Below are 14,364 nucleotides of genomic sequence, written 5' to 3' on the forward strand. Positions count from 1 at the left end.
ACATGTATGTCTTTATTTAATTCACAGTTTTTTATTCTGTTTGCCATTTATCAGCTACTGATCTATCCACACCAGAAAACTAAACAGTTCAAGGTGGACCTACAGAAATACACTAAATATGTAATTAATGTCTGCGTCAGAACCTCCGCTTAATTTATTCTGGAAAGACACTCCTGGCAAATGATAAAATAGAAGTATGTGTAGAAAATAAACCAGCAAGTACAAAGCTCTCCAAACTAATCTCATCAGTTCCCAAATATAACCCAAAATGAAACCCAATTTTATGCTGTTTAGAAAATAATAAACATACAAGAATGTAACCATTATTACATTAACTTTTTTTTAAAAAAAAGCAAGAAGTCTCTGCATGCACTACCCTTGCATGCAAGTTAAAAGTACTTCCAACAGACTGGAATATAGACCTCCTAGCACTCCTGTCCTCTGTAATTTCATTCCCAATTTCTAATACAGTCAATATATGGTCAAATTTGGAGCTTCAGATCTTGGTCATCAATTACTTTCCCTTTTTATGGCTTTGAGCTGTATAGGAATTTGCATTCAACATGATTCTGAAAATATTTTTAAAAGACCATTTTGCATGTCTACAGACTGCTAGGAACACCTGTCTTACACAGCTTTTTTCCCAAACTCATCCGACTGCCAGAGTGGAAAAGTGGCAGGAGTCCAGTGGCAAATTTGCATTATGTCTCTGCGTAACTGAACTGTTACAGACTGCGCTCAAACAGGAAGAAGAACTTCATAATAAAACACAAAATGAGTTGACTCCATTATTAAGGAATGTATTGTAATCTTCCACATTTTCCTTACTCTTTTTTAAAGACAGTATTTTCTGACTTTTCTTGGTAAAGAGGTATTCCAGTTTATACTAAAACTCATCACTGTACAAGGATTTTACCTGAGATACTACTACTTGTTAATAATCCTACACATAGACATTGAGTTTGTGTACCATACTCAGACAGAATGTTTGAAATAGAAAGAACTTCAAAATAAAGTGACATTTTTCTCTTGTATTTCCAGAGCTACAAACTACAGCTACCCATCACCCAAAGGTTTTGCAAAAGAATAGTCTTCACATTCCTAGCTTCAGAAGTAGATGCATACTTGACATGTCAAGCAAATATCCGCCTGAAAAAAAGCGTGCTTCTTCCAATAGTATACATTCAGTACAAACTCTACTTATTACTTCACTATGATGACCTTCCTTATCAGAAGTTACTCAAACTTTCCAAAAACCAGCTACTTTATGCAGTAATTCTGACTGTGGTTCAAAATTGCTGAAAGCACGAAGCACCACGAATTGCACACTTTGGTGCATTGATACACCAGGTTTAGTATGAAGGTGATTTCAAATGTATTAGATACATATTTTGGGGAATGGAAATATCACATGAAGTGGATGGAGACCCCTGGCATATAAAAGTTAACAATGCTTAAAAGAATTGTTTGGAGCTGAAACACCAAATGAGTTTCAATGAAATGTTTGGAGATGAACTTTCATATATGATGGAACAGGATGAGGAGCACTTTGCTGAAGAAAAACATCTGTTAGAGAAACTAAACATAGCTGCATCAAAAGAACTGGAGAGAAGCTACAGAATACTTAGGTAGGGAAGAAGTTAAGATCACAGACAATGTCTGTAAAGTCACTGTGACAGTAAGTTTTCCTATTAAGGTAGGAAAAGGTATATGCTAAAAAATGCTATAAATACTTTCAACTGAAGCTCAGAAGGATAAACAGGGGCATTGCAAAAATTTAACAATGAAAAAATGACTTTTGCACAGATAAAAAAAAAAGTTATGAAAAAAATGTGGAAAGACAGCACATCTACAGAAACTGGATACAACTGGCAATAGAAAGGCTACCCCCTAAGGTGAGGTGTAGAACGGTCTGCCTCCAAGATTGTACTGAAACGTGTCATGTATTGCTTAACTGGCCAGCGTGTGTTTGTATCTCAAACGAAGGCAGAACCTGAAGTAGGGTTGCCTCCTGCATTTGTAAAATGTTCTTTATATTAATGTACATAACAGAGCTATATAAACAGGTATATAAATAACAGGACTGAACATATGATTTAGATATAGAGAAAATCCTTTAAAAATAACATTATTGAAAAACCTCTGGCAAGTGAACAGAACAGTTCATAAACCCTCTCCATCATGATATGGTTTAAAGATAAATTTGATAAAATATTTAGATTTGGCCTTGCTGTATATTGCAAATAAAGCACCTCAGGGACAGCAGACATTTTGAAGGAAGAAACATCAAGGAAGATAACAAAGATGCCTGAATCATGGAGCTTAAGGAACTAGTTGCTAAAAAAATTAGTTTTCAAGAATTAGAAAAGGAACACTATAGAAACACCATGAATCCTTGAATCATAAGAATTAAAAAAGCAACTATGAGCATTTAGATAGTTACAGAGAAAGCCAAATCTGCAGATACTACTTATACTTGGGGTAGGGCTTGTTATTTTGGGGTGGGACAGGGGTGTAATAGTGATTGAAGTTTAACTTCAAATATTTAATTGCTGTTTGCATAAATTAAGTATCATGGATACAACTCAAATTACGTGCTTATGAACTCTAATAACTCTTAGGGTAGATTCTATGTGTTTGTTTGTTTGTTTTTTAATTGTCCATTTTCCAAGTGGCCTGCTGCAGATGCCTGCTGTTTTAATAACGGGCATTTTTCCTGTTATGGAACTAGTGAAAAGTTAGAACTAAAAACTAACAAAAGTCTGTACAGAACAAACACAGCTGTAAGTCACAAGAACACCAGCAGTCCCACCAGCAAAATATAGCCATCACATCGGGATCTGGAGACCATCCATGTTCAGACCTGCTCACCCTCTGGAAAGGATCATGCCTGGGGATTTCATCTCAGTAGGCAACTGGTACCTGAGACACATGTAAAGGCTCCATTGCTCTGCCTATGTGAACGGAGAGAAGCCACACTCCACCTCCCTGCAGCAGACTTTAGTTAACTGTACTACTTTCTTCTTCCTATGTCTTTGATCTGTAGAGGAGACTGGACCTTGAACTACTTACTCAACCCTTCCTCCTCTGAGGCTTTTTTTTTTTTTTTTTTAAACAGAACACCTATTAATACCACTGACTACCTCTGCAGCTCTTGACACCCGAACTAGTGACACTTCAAACTGACATAATTTAGATGTCAGTCTTCTTTGCTACTTTCATACTTCTAATTAAGAGCAACGAAGTGGACTAGTCTTCTTAGAAGTTAGTTTTGCTTCAGCTAGCGATAGGCATCTATAGCAACCAGAAACACACATTGGTAAATACTCAAGGCACGCTTAAACAGAAAGGATAAGACATTTCACATATTAAGTGTCAAGTCTGATTGATTTTCCAAAGTGCTGAGCACTGATAATTATGGCTGAAATTAATGGCAGCTGCAAATCAGAGCTAGTCCGAAACCAACGAATAACAGAGTTTCCTACAAATGACAGAGGAATTATCACAGTATTTGGTTTCATTAGAATAAGGGATGGAAAAAGATTTTCAAATCCTTTGCCCACGCACAACAAAACCAGGAACTTCAGAATGGAAAGAACATATGGCCTAACATATGTCCAAGGAACAAACTGCTGCTTCGTGGAATGCGTGTTGTTTGTTCAGGGGCATTCGCGGTTTAACTCTTGGAACCTGTGGAGCTACAGGAATACTAAAAGAAATGTTGGAGCTGGCATAAAAGCCAATCAGAATGCAACATCACTGCACCCTGAGAGCTCTCAAATATCTAAAAACAAGCAAATTTTGTGTAACTTACTCGTTTATCTATATCGCCATGCTGAAGTTGAACAAACCGAGCACTGATGGCAGCAATGTAACTCTGCTGATTGGAAAAAGCAACACGTCCAGCACCTTTTGGGTATTTCAGCTCAGGGTCAGTATCAATTCCTGCGTAACAAACTCCACCGTACAGACGGTCCATGATCATAGCCAATTCCACTATTAGGAAACAAAATAACATTCACTTAAATTGTTCCTACTGTACAAACTTTAAATAGTATGCTTGTATTTAAAAATAGTAGAAAAGTTAATTTTAGTAATTAATTCTGCAACAACTTATGTAACAGTAATAACAAGAAATAGAAAACCATATGAATTAAGTTATGAAATACTCAGAAGACAGATCTTTCAGGCTACATACACCCAAGGAACAATGGAATTGAAAGAACTTGCAGTCCTTGGTAACCTGGAACTGAAATTCCAGGGCAGTTTTCTTCAAGGGATTACAGCAAAAGACTTTTTGGGCAGGCATGGAACGCAAGCTGCGTAAAATAGATCCACATGCCACAAATTCCTTGGTCCTTGTTCTCTGGCTGTCCACATGCTCTATGTCCTCCTTGAATTTAAAGATGTAGTTAGCATCTTTCAAGAGCCATGCAGAGCTTGATAATCTCCACAGCATGACACATCACAGAAACCCAAGTTCATAGAACCAAAATTCTCGAATTTCCCAAATAAATGTTTCACCAAATCTCTAGTATTAGTTTACACTGAATTCAGTTTTGAAATTCATTTAGGTGGAAAAGATTTTTTTCAGAATTAGTATCCTCTGTATTAGGATATAAAGTTGTCGGCAGCCATTGATTTTCAATATTTTTTCGAAAAGCCTGCTAAAGTTTTACTGCTTCTCTGAAGGCATGATTCTTATTTCACAGTGCCATAAAGGTTTCATTTTCACATATACAGGCAACTGTAAAGCTAAACATAAGAACGTGCCCATTAAATTTACCACAGACATTCGGCAAAGTAATCTTGAATATTTGGACTGAATTTACAGAAAATTAATGTGCAGTTGGAATATGTTATGTTTATGCTCATGTACAGAGCTTGTAATACAGTCAAAGATATAGTCTCAAAAGTGAAATAACAGAAAAGCTTTAGTATTGTGGGTCCAAGATAGAAAAAAATAGAATTCTTTATACCCCCAAATTTGTGCTATCACTTCGTGATTTTCTCACACCTCCTATATGAAAGCTCATTTTTCTGTAAGAATACAACTTCATACAAACTATGGAAGACTAATCAAGTCCAGAAATCATTCTAAAAGAATCTGGGGTTTGAAATTCTGCATGCTATGCTTCAACTTCCAACATTCACTTTAACCTACTTACTAGAAGGCCTCCATAAAATACTGTAAAAATCTACTGCAGGCAATCTCACAAAGCAAACTGTCAAGGTTGCAGATCAACCATTTCACAGCTACAGAAATAACTAAATTTTCCTCTGTGCACTTCAACAGGAGTCTAGAAAGAGTCCCACAATCTTGCACAGCGTTGTGACATAGCAACTGTGCTAGCTGTCTGAATTTCTTCCCTTTTCCCTTTATTTCTTACTCATTACCTATGTTTTTCCTTATCCATGTTAGCCACCTGAGAGTAGCAGAATAGTAGCTGATGTACAATATCAAGTAAGTACAAGTAGAGCTCCACTCATGGAGCATGCTACAGATGTTTTAACAGCATTATTTTAAATATAAAAAAATAGCACTTTTGCTAATAAGATGAATGTATTTTCTACAGCTTTAGACATGTAGCAGCTTCCAGTAAATCTAAAAGATGCACAGTAATTTTTAGGCAACACCAGATGAAAACAATTAATATTAGTAGTATGGTTATAACTATCAAGGCAGTCTTTTATATCTACATACCTGTAACTATCTATATGTATCTATATCCAATTATGCATGATTTGAATTATTTCCAATAATCTCCCACTTTTAAAAACAGTCACAATTCATACGCACCAGCTCTTAATGGTCGAGGGACTCCTCCAACAAAAATTGTTTTTCGAGGATCAAGTGGCTGGGAACCGTCCATCACAAAGTCACTATCACTTAGATTCCAGGGACGGATCTGAACCTATTAAATACGAATGGTATATTTATATGGTGCATTAAAGAAAATGGTGTGCTACCCTAAGTTTCACTACATTGTGGATATGTGTTCATCAGCCTATATAAACTGTTAACAATCAAATAATCTTATTAGTTGAGCATGTCCGGATGCTCTGTTTTAATCCTATTAATTCAAAACACTACAGTTTTAAAATCATGACTGTTCCAGATGTTGAGTGCTGCCAATGGTAGTTTGCTTTTGATTATTTTCGTCATTGTCATTTCAAATGCAGCTTTAGACAGATGGCAGCCATAGCCTGCAGGCCATCTACTGTTTACTTACTGGCTTGTCCTTGATAGTAGGACTGGAAACACATAGATAGAGCTTTCCATCTTCTTCAATGCAGGCGTCAATCAGTGCCTGGACAGAACTCTCTTCTTGGAACAGGAGGAATGCATAACCTGGGGTGAAGAGAAAATGAAAAAGAAAAAAAAAGATCATTTTTTTCTCATCTTTTCTTAATCATCTTTGCCAGTGACTTCTCCAACCAAATGTGCTTACTCCAAGCGTAAAACAGTGAAATAAATTCTTTGATACTAGTCATCTTCTTCACCTATGCGCTAACTTGATATATCAGCAGAACTCCAGGCAAACACTTCTATGCCTAAAAAAAACAACTGTCAAAGGAGACTAATAATCAAATAAAAGCAAACACTTCTGCTCTATCATATACTGGAAGTTTATGCTGAGCATCATTCATTGGCAGCAACAGACATTATACAATGAAAATCCGACTTGGCACAAAGAACTAATCTCTATTCTAGAGATTAGATCAAAGTACTTTGTTACATAAGTGACCCAGCAAGCCTCCTAAACATTACAAAAATAGGAATTAAAATGCGTATTTAATGCTACAGTAAAAACAGTCAGCCAAGCAAAGAACCTCACACATTAGAATGTTTTAATGGCTACAGTATAATGATACATACAAAATGTGTTGCTTTACAGGTGCCCTGCAGTGCAATTAGGGTTGTATACAAAAATGGACTTTAAAAGGACCATAAATCCTCATTTTTTTCTGATGTTACTAGCAAGTGTGGAATTTTCACATGAGTTATGTTTTATTACTTGGATGGAAAAATAAATGCTGAAGCACCTGCTCTAGAGTGGACTTGGCAAGAGGGAGCGTGGCTGCTTTACCAAGCCTTCTGGAAATGATGCTGATTTTCTGAGAGGCACTGCTTAATCCCTGGCAATTCCATACTGCAAACAGTGTAGGTCAAGGCAAAACCAGAGTAGGGTGCATCGTGATGAGCATTAATGAATCCATGTGTTAAGATGAATATAAGGTCAGAGAAACTAATGTACAACTAATTATAAATAATACGGGAGGAAAAGTAGGATTTAAATAAAAAGCTGTAAAGGCGTATGCTGGTGTTTCTATACCCACACCTGATTCTCTTATCCTTCATATCATGGTCCCACCACAGCTGCCTACAAGGGACACATGATGAGGCTGTGTGTATGCCATACTTTCGTGTAAATCTTAGCTGGTTTCTTGAACAATTCTGCAGGCATTCTTTGAGCTCTGGTTGAAGCATTCCCCAGTGAAATCCACTGTCATTAAAAAATATTATTCAGCAATGAAAAATCTGTTTAAATTAAGCTTAACCAGTAATTACTTAGACTCAAAATCTCTGTTTAATGGGGATAACTTTCCATATTTATCTTGCAATTTAAAATTCACATATTGCCCATGTAAAACTCACTCACTGAATCAGAGTGTGTGCAGACTGGCACAGGTAAGTGATACCAGACCCACATAACTCTCCTGGCTTGTGCAGAAGCCAAGTAAACACATTCCTGTTTGAATGGAGAGCCAGGACAAGAGCGATGGGAGCACAAAAACTTGATTAACCAAGGTGAGGGTTGAACGGACATCATACAAAGACTTGCAGCCAGCAGTGCACAAAATAATTTGCTGGGAGCTGATTTTTCATCAGTCTTTATCCTAAAGCATATCAAGGTTACTGCCATATAACTCCTGACACATAAATATAGTCAGTGTCCCCAGATGACCTACATCTGCATGTCTAAAGCTATTAATATGCTTAGCTGCGGGCTTGTGAAGAGATAGACAATTCCAACAGCAACTTGATGAGGGAACAATTATGATTACTACATCCTACCACACCTGAAATAAAAGCAAGGAAAGCAAAACCAGAACTATACACTGTTTCCTCAACACTATCTGCAAAACAAGCCTGTGTTTTCCCCACTTAATTTTAAGCACCAGAGAAACCTGTGTTGTTCTATTCGCCTTTTGAAGACATGGAGAAACCTGGCACAGCCTGCAGTACCAAACTGGTCTGGCTGTGGTTTTGCAGCACAGCTTTCGTCCTTCTATGACTTAAAAGCCATTTTAGTTTGCCCCAAAGTACAGCCGGGAAGGAAATAACTAGTTCTCTTGGTGAAGAAACCTGGCCATAGAATATAATATGCTCCAGGTCCAGCATTTATAGACATACACAGCCAATGCCTCCCGGAGAAGGCAGGCTAGGCTCACACAGTCTGCATACAAACCACTCTTTGTCACTTGCCCTGTACCAGGGCACATTTCCGGGCACAGATCAATTATACGTTAGCCAGACTTCTGCAAAGAACGCCACAGATGCCCAGACATCCAGGCTCTCTATTAATTAACTAGAAAGAGCTTGCAAAGGGAAATTACACTCTTAGGTACTTCATTTAGGTATCATAAATTAGGAAATTAGGACTCTTCTTCCTACAGCTACCAGATGCCAACGCACAAACTTAACTCTCACCTCTTTTTGCTTTCTTATTATATGTCTTTATTGAATTATTTTTCTTCCAACATCTGTGACTCATGAACTATTGTGTATGTTAAATGTCTGCATATAGGTACAATGAGAAGGGTTTGTAGTAGTACTGAACTACAATTACTATGTGGGATAGGAACTGTGAAACATGGTAGGGAGATAGGGTGAAGAGTAAGAGGTACTTTACCATATAACTGCTTAACTCTCTAGTTCCTTGTTTTGCTGGTGTACCACATCTGCCATATAACTAACAGCTTCATATCCAGTGGCAAAGTAAGGCTGTTTACAACGGAAAAGAAAAGCTACTCTAATCGGATTCTTTGGAGGAAGCTGCTTCATGCCTTTGGGTCATGTGTACACCGACAGTAGCAGGTCACGATCAGGTATTACTTGCCGAGACAGATTGTAGGGTTTGTACATGGTTTGCAAGTGAAAAGTATTGAATGAAGCAAGTCTTATAAAAATGTCGTGTTCGTGTGTACCAGCATGTATGCCTTTTGTGGCAGACAAAGTTCTGGTAACCCCTGTTAGCGTTAGACTAACTGATGACTACATTCCTCTGCATTTTGCTGGAAGTGTTACTAATACTGCTGCTTCCAAAGGGAACAGGTAGGGGTGACTTTGATAATGTCATCTGCAGAAAATTACCTCAAAGAATACAGAAATCTTTCTGGAGATTATAACTGGCTGTAGAACAACATTCCCTGGTATCTGCAGATACTGGAAACAGAAAACCCATCAGAAAAAAATTGAAGAATCCTAGCTGTATTACCAAACTTTCTTAAGAATTGGAACAAAATAAAACAAAAAGCAGCATGGCACTGTCCATATGAGCCAGCAGAGCTGTATTTTGTTTTATAGTTGGGTCCTACTGTTCCAACAGACTGTCCCCAGAGGAGAGCTAATGGCCTTAGTGCCAGTGCAATTCCTGCCCACAGGGTGCTGGTGCCATAGCTCAAAACAGAAAAAATCAGCGCAAGATACAGGTTCATACTAACAAGTACATTTGATGATGGGAACAACTCACATTTGCGAAGATACGTGAATTCTAATCTACTCCTATTTAAAGAGATCTCATCACCATATTAATTAATCTTTAAAGCATAAATATTTTATGCAGTTTAGTCATCTCTGATTGAGAATTAGCTCCAAATTACACTTGAAGAAAGTGCAAACTGACACAGTTGCAATGCAGCTATTAGCAAAGGCACCTTCGAAGAAGGGGATGGTGGTGCAGGATTCACGTCAATATCCAAACCTCAATTTCCATATTTCTACAGTCACTGCAGAAAGCTCCTCCTGTCGCTAGCAGAGACCCAGTTAATGCAGTCAGGGCTGTCTGGGCAGTGACTCAGCTGACCGAGTGGGACACGGAGACGTTGGGCATGATTTATCCCCTGCAGTACTTTGCCTAACCTCCAGCTGCTGCTCCCCAGTGGCATGGGGCTTCAGTAGGTACCGCTCCACATTTGCCAGCCCCGTGTAAATCTTTCCAATATCCTCAGTTTGGGTAAATGAATAGAGCACAATGTGCTTATGTTACAGTGACCTGAATAGCCCTCTATACTCCAGTGACTCTATTGGCAAAATTCCCATTGATTAAAGGAAGCTCAGACACTAATCACACATGAAGACACCTACAGCTACTAGCCTGAATACACGGCTCAATCCTACCCAGGGACATTGAATAAGCTGATACCAAGTTCAGCAGAACACAGATGGACCTAGGGTTTTGTTCCTTAAACTAGAAACAGAACATTTTCAACCTATTTTTTTTTCAGTCAGTTGTAAATTAGCAGTTCATAACCTTGAATAAACGAAGCTACCACATGACTACTGGGAGAGAATGCAATGGGAACACCCAGATAATTAGAAAAAGCTGGAGTTACTCTTTCTTTAGAACAGATTATCCTTCGTGTTATATAGACTGTAAATAGTACAGAACACACGAACAACTAACTGGTCCTACTTTGAAAGGCCGCCTTTGGATCAGCATAACCTCAAGGCACCACGTGGTTGTGAGCTTCGTTTCCGTGAGAACAGAGTCCTCACCTCAGCAGGTCGCTTTGAACACGTGTGAGGTTTCATAAACCAGTGTATTTGCCAACTCACCAATAACAGGAGTTATGATAAACAGTGACAAGGTAGATGGGGAGGAATTCCTGATTACAGCTGGCAGATCACTTACTGACTTTGTACTTTGATCTCAACATAATCATTCTTTTTTTCTGCTTCACAAAGGAGTTTCCTTCTAAAGTTAGTGTGAAGTGTTTTAAATTCCTGCTTTCTTCAGGCCCAATTTTGTGGTGAACCAATACAAAATGTAATTAGTTAAGAAAAGACAGTTGGTGTTTCTCAGGAGGCAGCCAGCCTTGACAGATCAGTACACTTTTTGTATTTCTTCAAGCAAAGAAATACTTATTATCAACTTGGCCTTCCCTCAGGACTTTCCATAAGCAGAGAGCCTGGAAGGAAGCACAGCTTGGAAAACTTAACAAGAATATTAAAAAAAAAAAAAAAAAAAAAAAAAAAAAAAGCAAAACAAACGAATAACAAAAAACCAGGCTGCATCTCTTCACCACAGAGAATACTATTGTGTAGAATAGCCCAGAACCAGATAATGCTGAGATGTCTTTGGAGAGTAATACTATTTCAAATACCTAACGAGACTGGACAAAAATAGATACACATTGGATTAGCTCCATGCAGGGTAATAAACTAGTCATTGAAGATTAAAAGTGCAAAAAAATTGAAGTCCTTCTGCTAATATATGTTGCTTATATTGGTAATTACTGGTCAGGCTCAAAGATTTCTTAGCATTTAGCCTATATTTAGCAGTTTTAGACATCTTATTAAATATATATACACAGTTCTTGCCTGTACAAGTAACACTCAAATATGTAAGACAAATTTCTATGATATTTTATAGCAAAATAATCACAGTTCCTATCTGGTGCAGTGAAAGAACCAGATATAAACACAGTTCAACAGTTAAAGGTAAATTATATTTCCAGTGTAGCTACAAAGAGAAACCTACGCTGTATTTTAAATGTACCAGGCTACTGTCATGTTACAAAGCAATGCTGAATACTGTAGTAAACCGATAATTAGATTCAAGTTTTAATTGTTATCAAATTTCAAATAAGGTTAATGATTAAGTTAATCATGTGAAATCAACTTAACACTTTGTATATGTTTCTGAATTAATTACATCAAGAGACTAATTTTAATTAAATCAGCTTTAATCTACATTCTCTGCTTTTAAGAAGCTCTGCTCAGAATATACATAAATATATATATATTTACTATGGTAATAATACATTTTCCAACTATACAAAGAGCTTTATTAAACAAGGAAGACTGGAAATGTATCCTTAAGATGTTCAGATTCTGAGACAGGACTGTCTCCTTTGAAATTATTGCCAGAACTTGTTCCTTTCAGCGATATATTAGACCTTCCCTCTTCAATATATTCATCAAAAATTCTGTGAGTTGCCTCTCCCTCAGTTCCTCAAGAATTTCTCTTGGTATATTATAGAAGGAGATGCACTCCTTAGGACAGTTAAATTTATGTAGACAGTAGTTTTGTGTATCAGGCTGACAATGAAAAAAGCCAAAGTCTCTTTGTCTTTGAATTTCCATATGGTGTTCATAATAACTATTCAAATACTTTCAGTTCCTTTCCTAACTCTTCAGATGACGATCTGGGAAAATATTCCTGTCTTTTTGGCAGCATAGATGATCAGATAAATAACTGAAGAATCAGTTTATAAAGGCATTGTATGCCCATATTCATTACTTCCAAGGAAGTAAGGAATGGCTGCATTTACTACAAAATGAATAACTTCTGGATCAGATTTTTGCATTTATTTTATATGTACTAATACGTGAGCATACCTGTACAGAGATAAGCTATATAATTTAGATTACTTAAATGTACAGAATAGCTTGTTGAACACTAAGATTAGATTTTGAATATTACTCAAAGAGCAATACTAAAAAGAGCTAAAATCACTGTTTACCTAGTTCTCAATAAAGATAATCAGCATTTCAATAGGAGGTTCACATCTTAAAATTGAAATAAACATGAAACTGAATATTTTGATAATATACTCAAATACGTCCTTCTGAACACTGTCTGTAACTTTCTACAAAAAAAAATTAATCTAAGATTTAGTGTTAAAATTTCATCAAATTTCAGTTTTAGGAATTAGAAATGCAAATACAGACCTTAGAATTAATGATACATACAACAATATTATGCTGATCTAATATTTGGGAAATGAGAATACGGGAGCTTCTTCAGTGGACCTGCACTGAACAAGGCATAGCACTAAAACAATTCTATTTTATACTTGGCCTTGTCTGAACATGCACTAAAACTGTAGAATTAACTGTTCACAGGGATTGCATTATACCCTTTGGAAAAAGATGAGATAGTTTCCCAGATTAAGAATTGCACTCAGTGACTGGTCAACACCTTCCAACTCTCTTACCTTTTGGTGGAAAATAGGACTTGCTTTCTGCTTTGTGAGGCCAGTCTACTACCAAAGGCCCAAATCGTCTGAAGCTAGCAGTAATTTCATCTGAAAAGAGGCACAAGAGTTGAAATTAAAATCAACGACATAACTAAATGAAGAAGTATTATCAAGTGATCTTCATTTCTAGCAAAGGTTGACATTTCATGGAAAAAGAGAAGCAAAAAACGTAAATAGAAACATCTTCCAAGTGTTAATATTTACACAAAATGTTTCTGGTGATTTTATGCTTACTTTTTTTTTTTTTTTAATTGCTCGGCAACAGCTGATTTCAGAAGGATGTGGACAAGTGAAGGCAGTGGTGAAAACTGGTGTGTTACCTTTTTATATTCAGGATTTGGTTTGAATACGATCAAAATAATTTGTTGTTTAGTGATCCACATTCCAGACCTTTGTAGGCAGATATTCAGATAATAAGTACCACGGTCAGCATGATAGTTTCCAGCAGATACTGTGCACTGAAACTTAAAATCATCCACTTTGCAATGCTTCTAATATAACCATGAACAGGCCTGTTGCGGGATCTACTACGCCCCTGCATGATGTCTTTCTACACCAGCTGCTGCTTCCTGTCACTGCCTGCAAGAACCTTAGTCATGAGAAAAAATAACAGGACCCTAAACTAGACAAGAGCAGTAACTCAGCAAACACAAATATACTCTATTTGTTTCGGTTGCATCCTGTCATCAGCATATAAACAGGAAAGAAAGAAAAGGTATCTCCATGTGTCTGTGTTTAGCATTTGTATTAAAAGCAACAGTGCACTTTTGAGTTTGAAGCTGAAGTGCACCAAAAAGCTGAAGTACATTAAAAGAAATCATTTAGTACGTTTCCGGAGAGCATTGTCATGAAGATGAAACCAAAATACAGTCTCCCCATGCCTGAAAGATAATTAACCACAGTCAGTTTATTTGGTATGCAAGTTAGTCTAGGATTACAACGAACCTTGTAAACGGACTTCTGTTTACATTACAAAGCTAGCACACAATTTACAGTTATCTGCACAGGAGAAACCTAGTATTATACAGCATGATTACTTCAAATCAGCACTATTATACAAAGCAATTCCAATTGCATCACATAATAATCTGGACT

General features: G+C 37.0%; 1 protein-coding gene across 2 annotated transcripts in view; it reads right to left on the bottom strand.

Annotated features, from left to right (window-relative positions):
• The window catches only part of CPEB2 (cytoplasmic polyadenylation element binding protein 2), a gene marked incomplete at both ends in the record, with an annotated part of 49,730 nt that overhangs the window by 342 nt on the left and 35,024 nt on the right, over positions 1 to 14,364 (bottom strand). For both annotated transcript variants that reach the window (XM_084285518.1, XM_084285519.1), the window contains 4 exons: positions 3,815 to 3,996; positions 5,801 to 5,915; positions 6,234 to 6,352; positions 13,228 to 13,317. In XM_084285518.1, the coding sequence (XP_084141644.1) occupies positions 3,815 to 3,996; positions 5,801 to 5,915; positions 6,234 to 6,352; positions 13,228 to 13,317 (506 nt within the window). The remainder of the gene's footprint in view (positions 1 to 3,814; positions 3,997 to 5,800; positions 5,916 to 6,233; positions 6,353 to 13,227; positions 13,318 to 14,364) is intronic.

This window comes from Netta rufina (assembly GCF_964035555.1).
Source record: "Netta rufina genome assembly, chromosome: 4".
Classification (NCBI taxonomy): domain Eukaryota; kingdom Metazoa; phylum Chordata; class Aves; order Anseriformes; family Anatidae; genus Netta; species Netta rufina.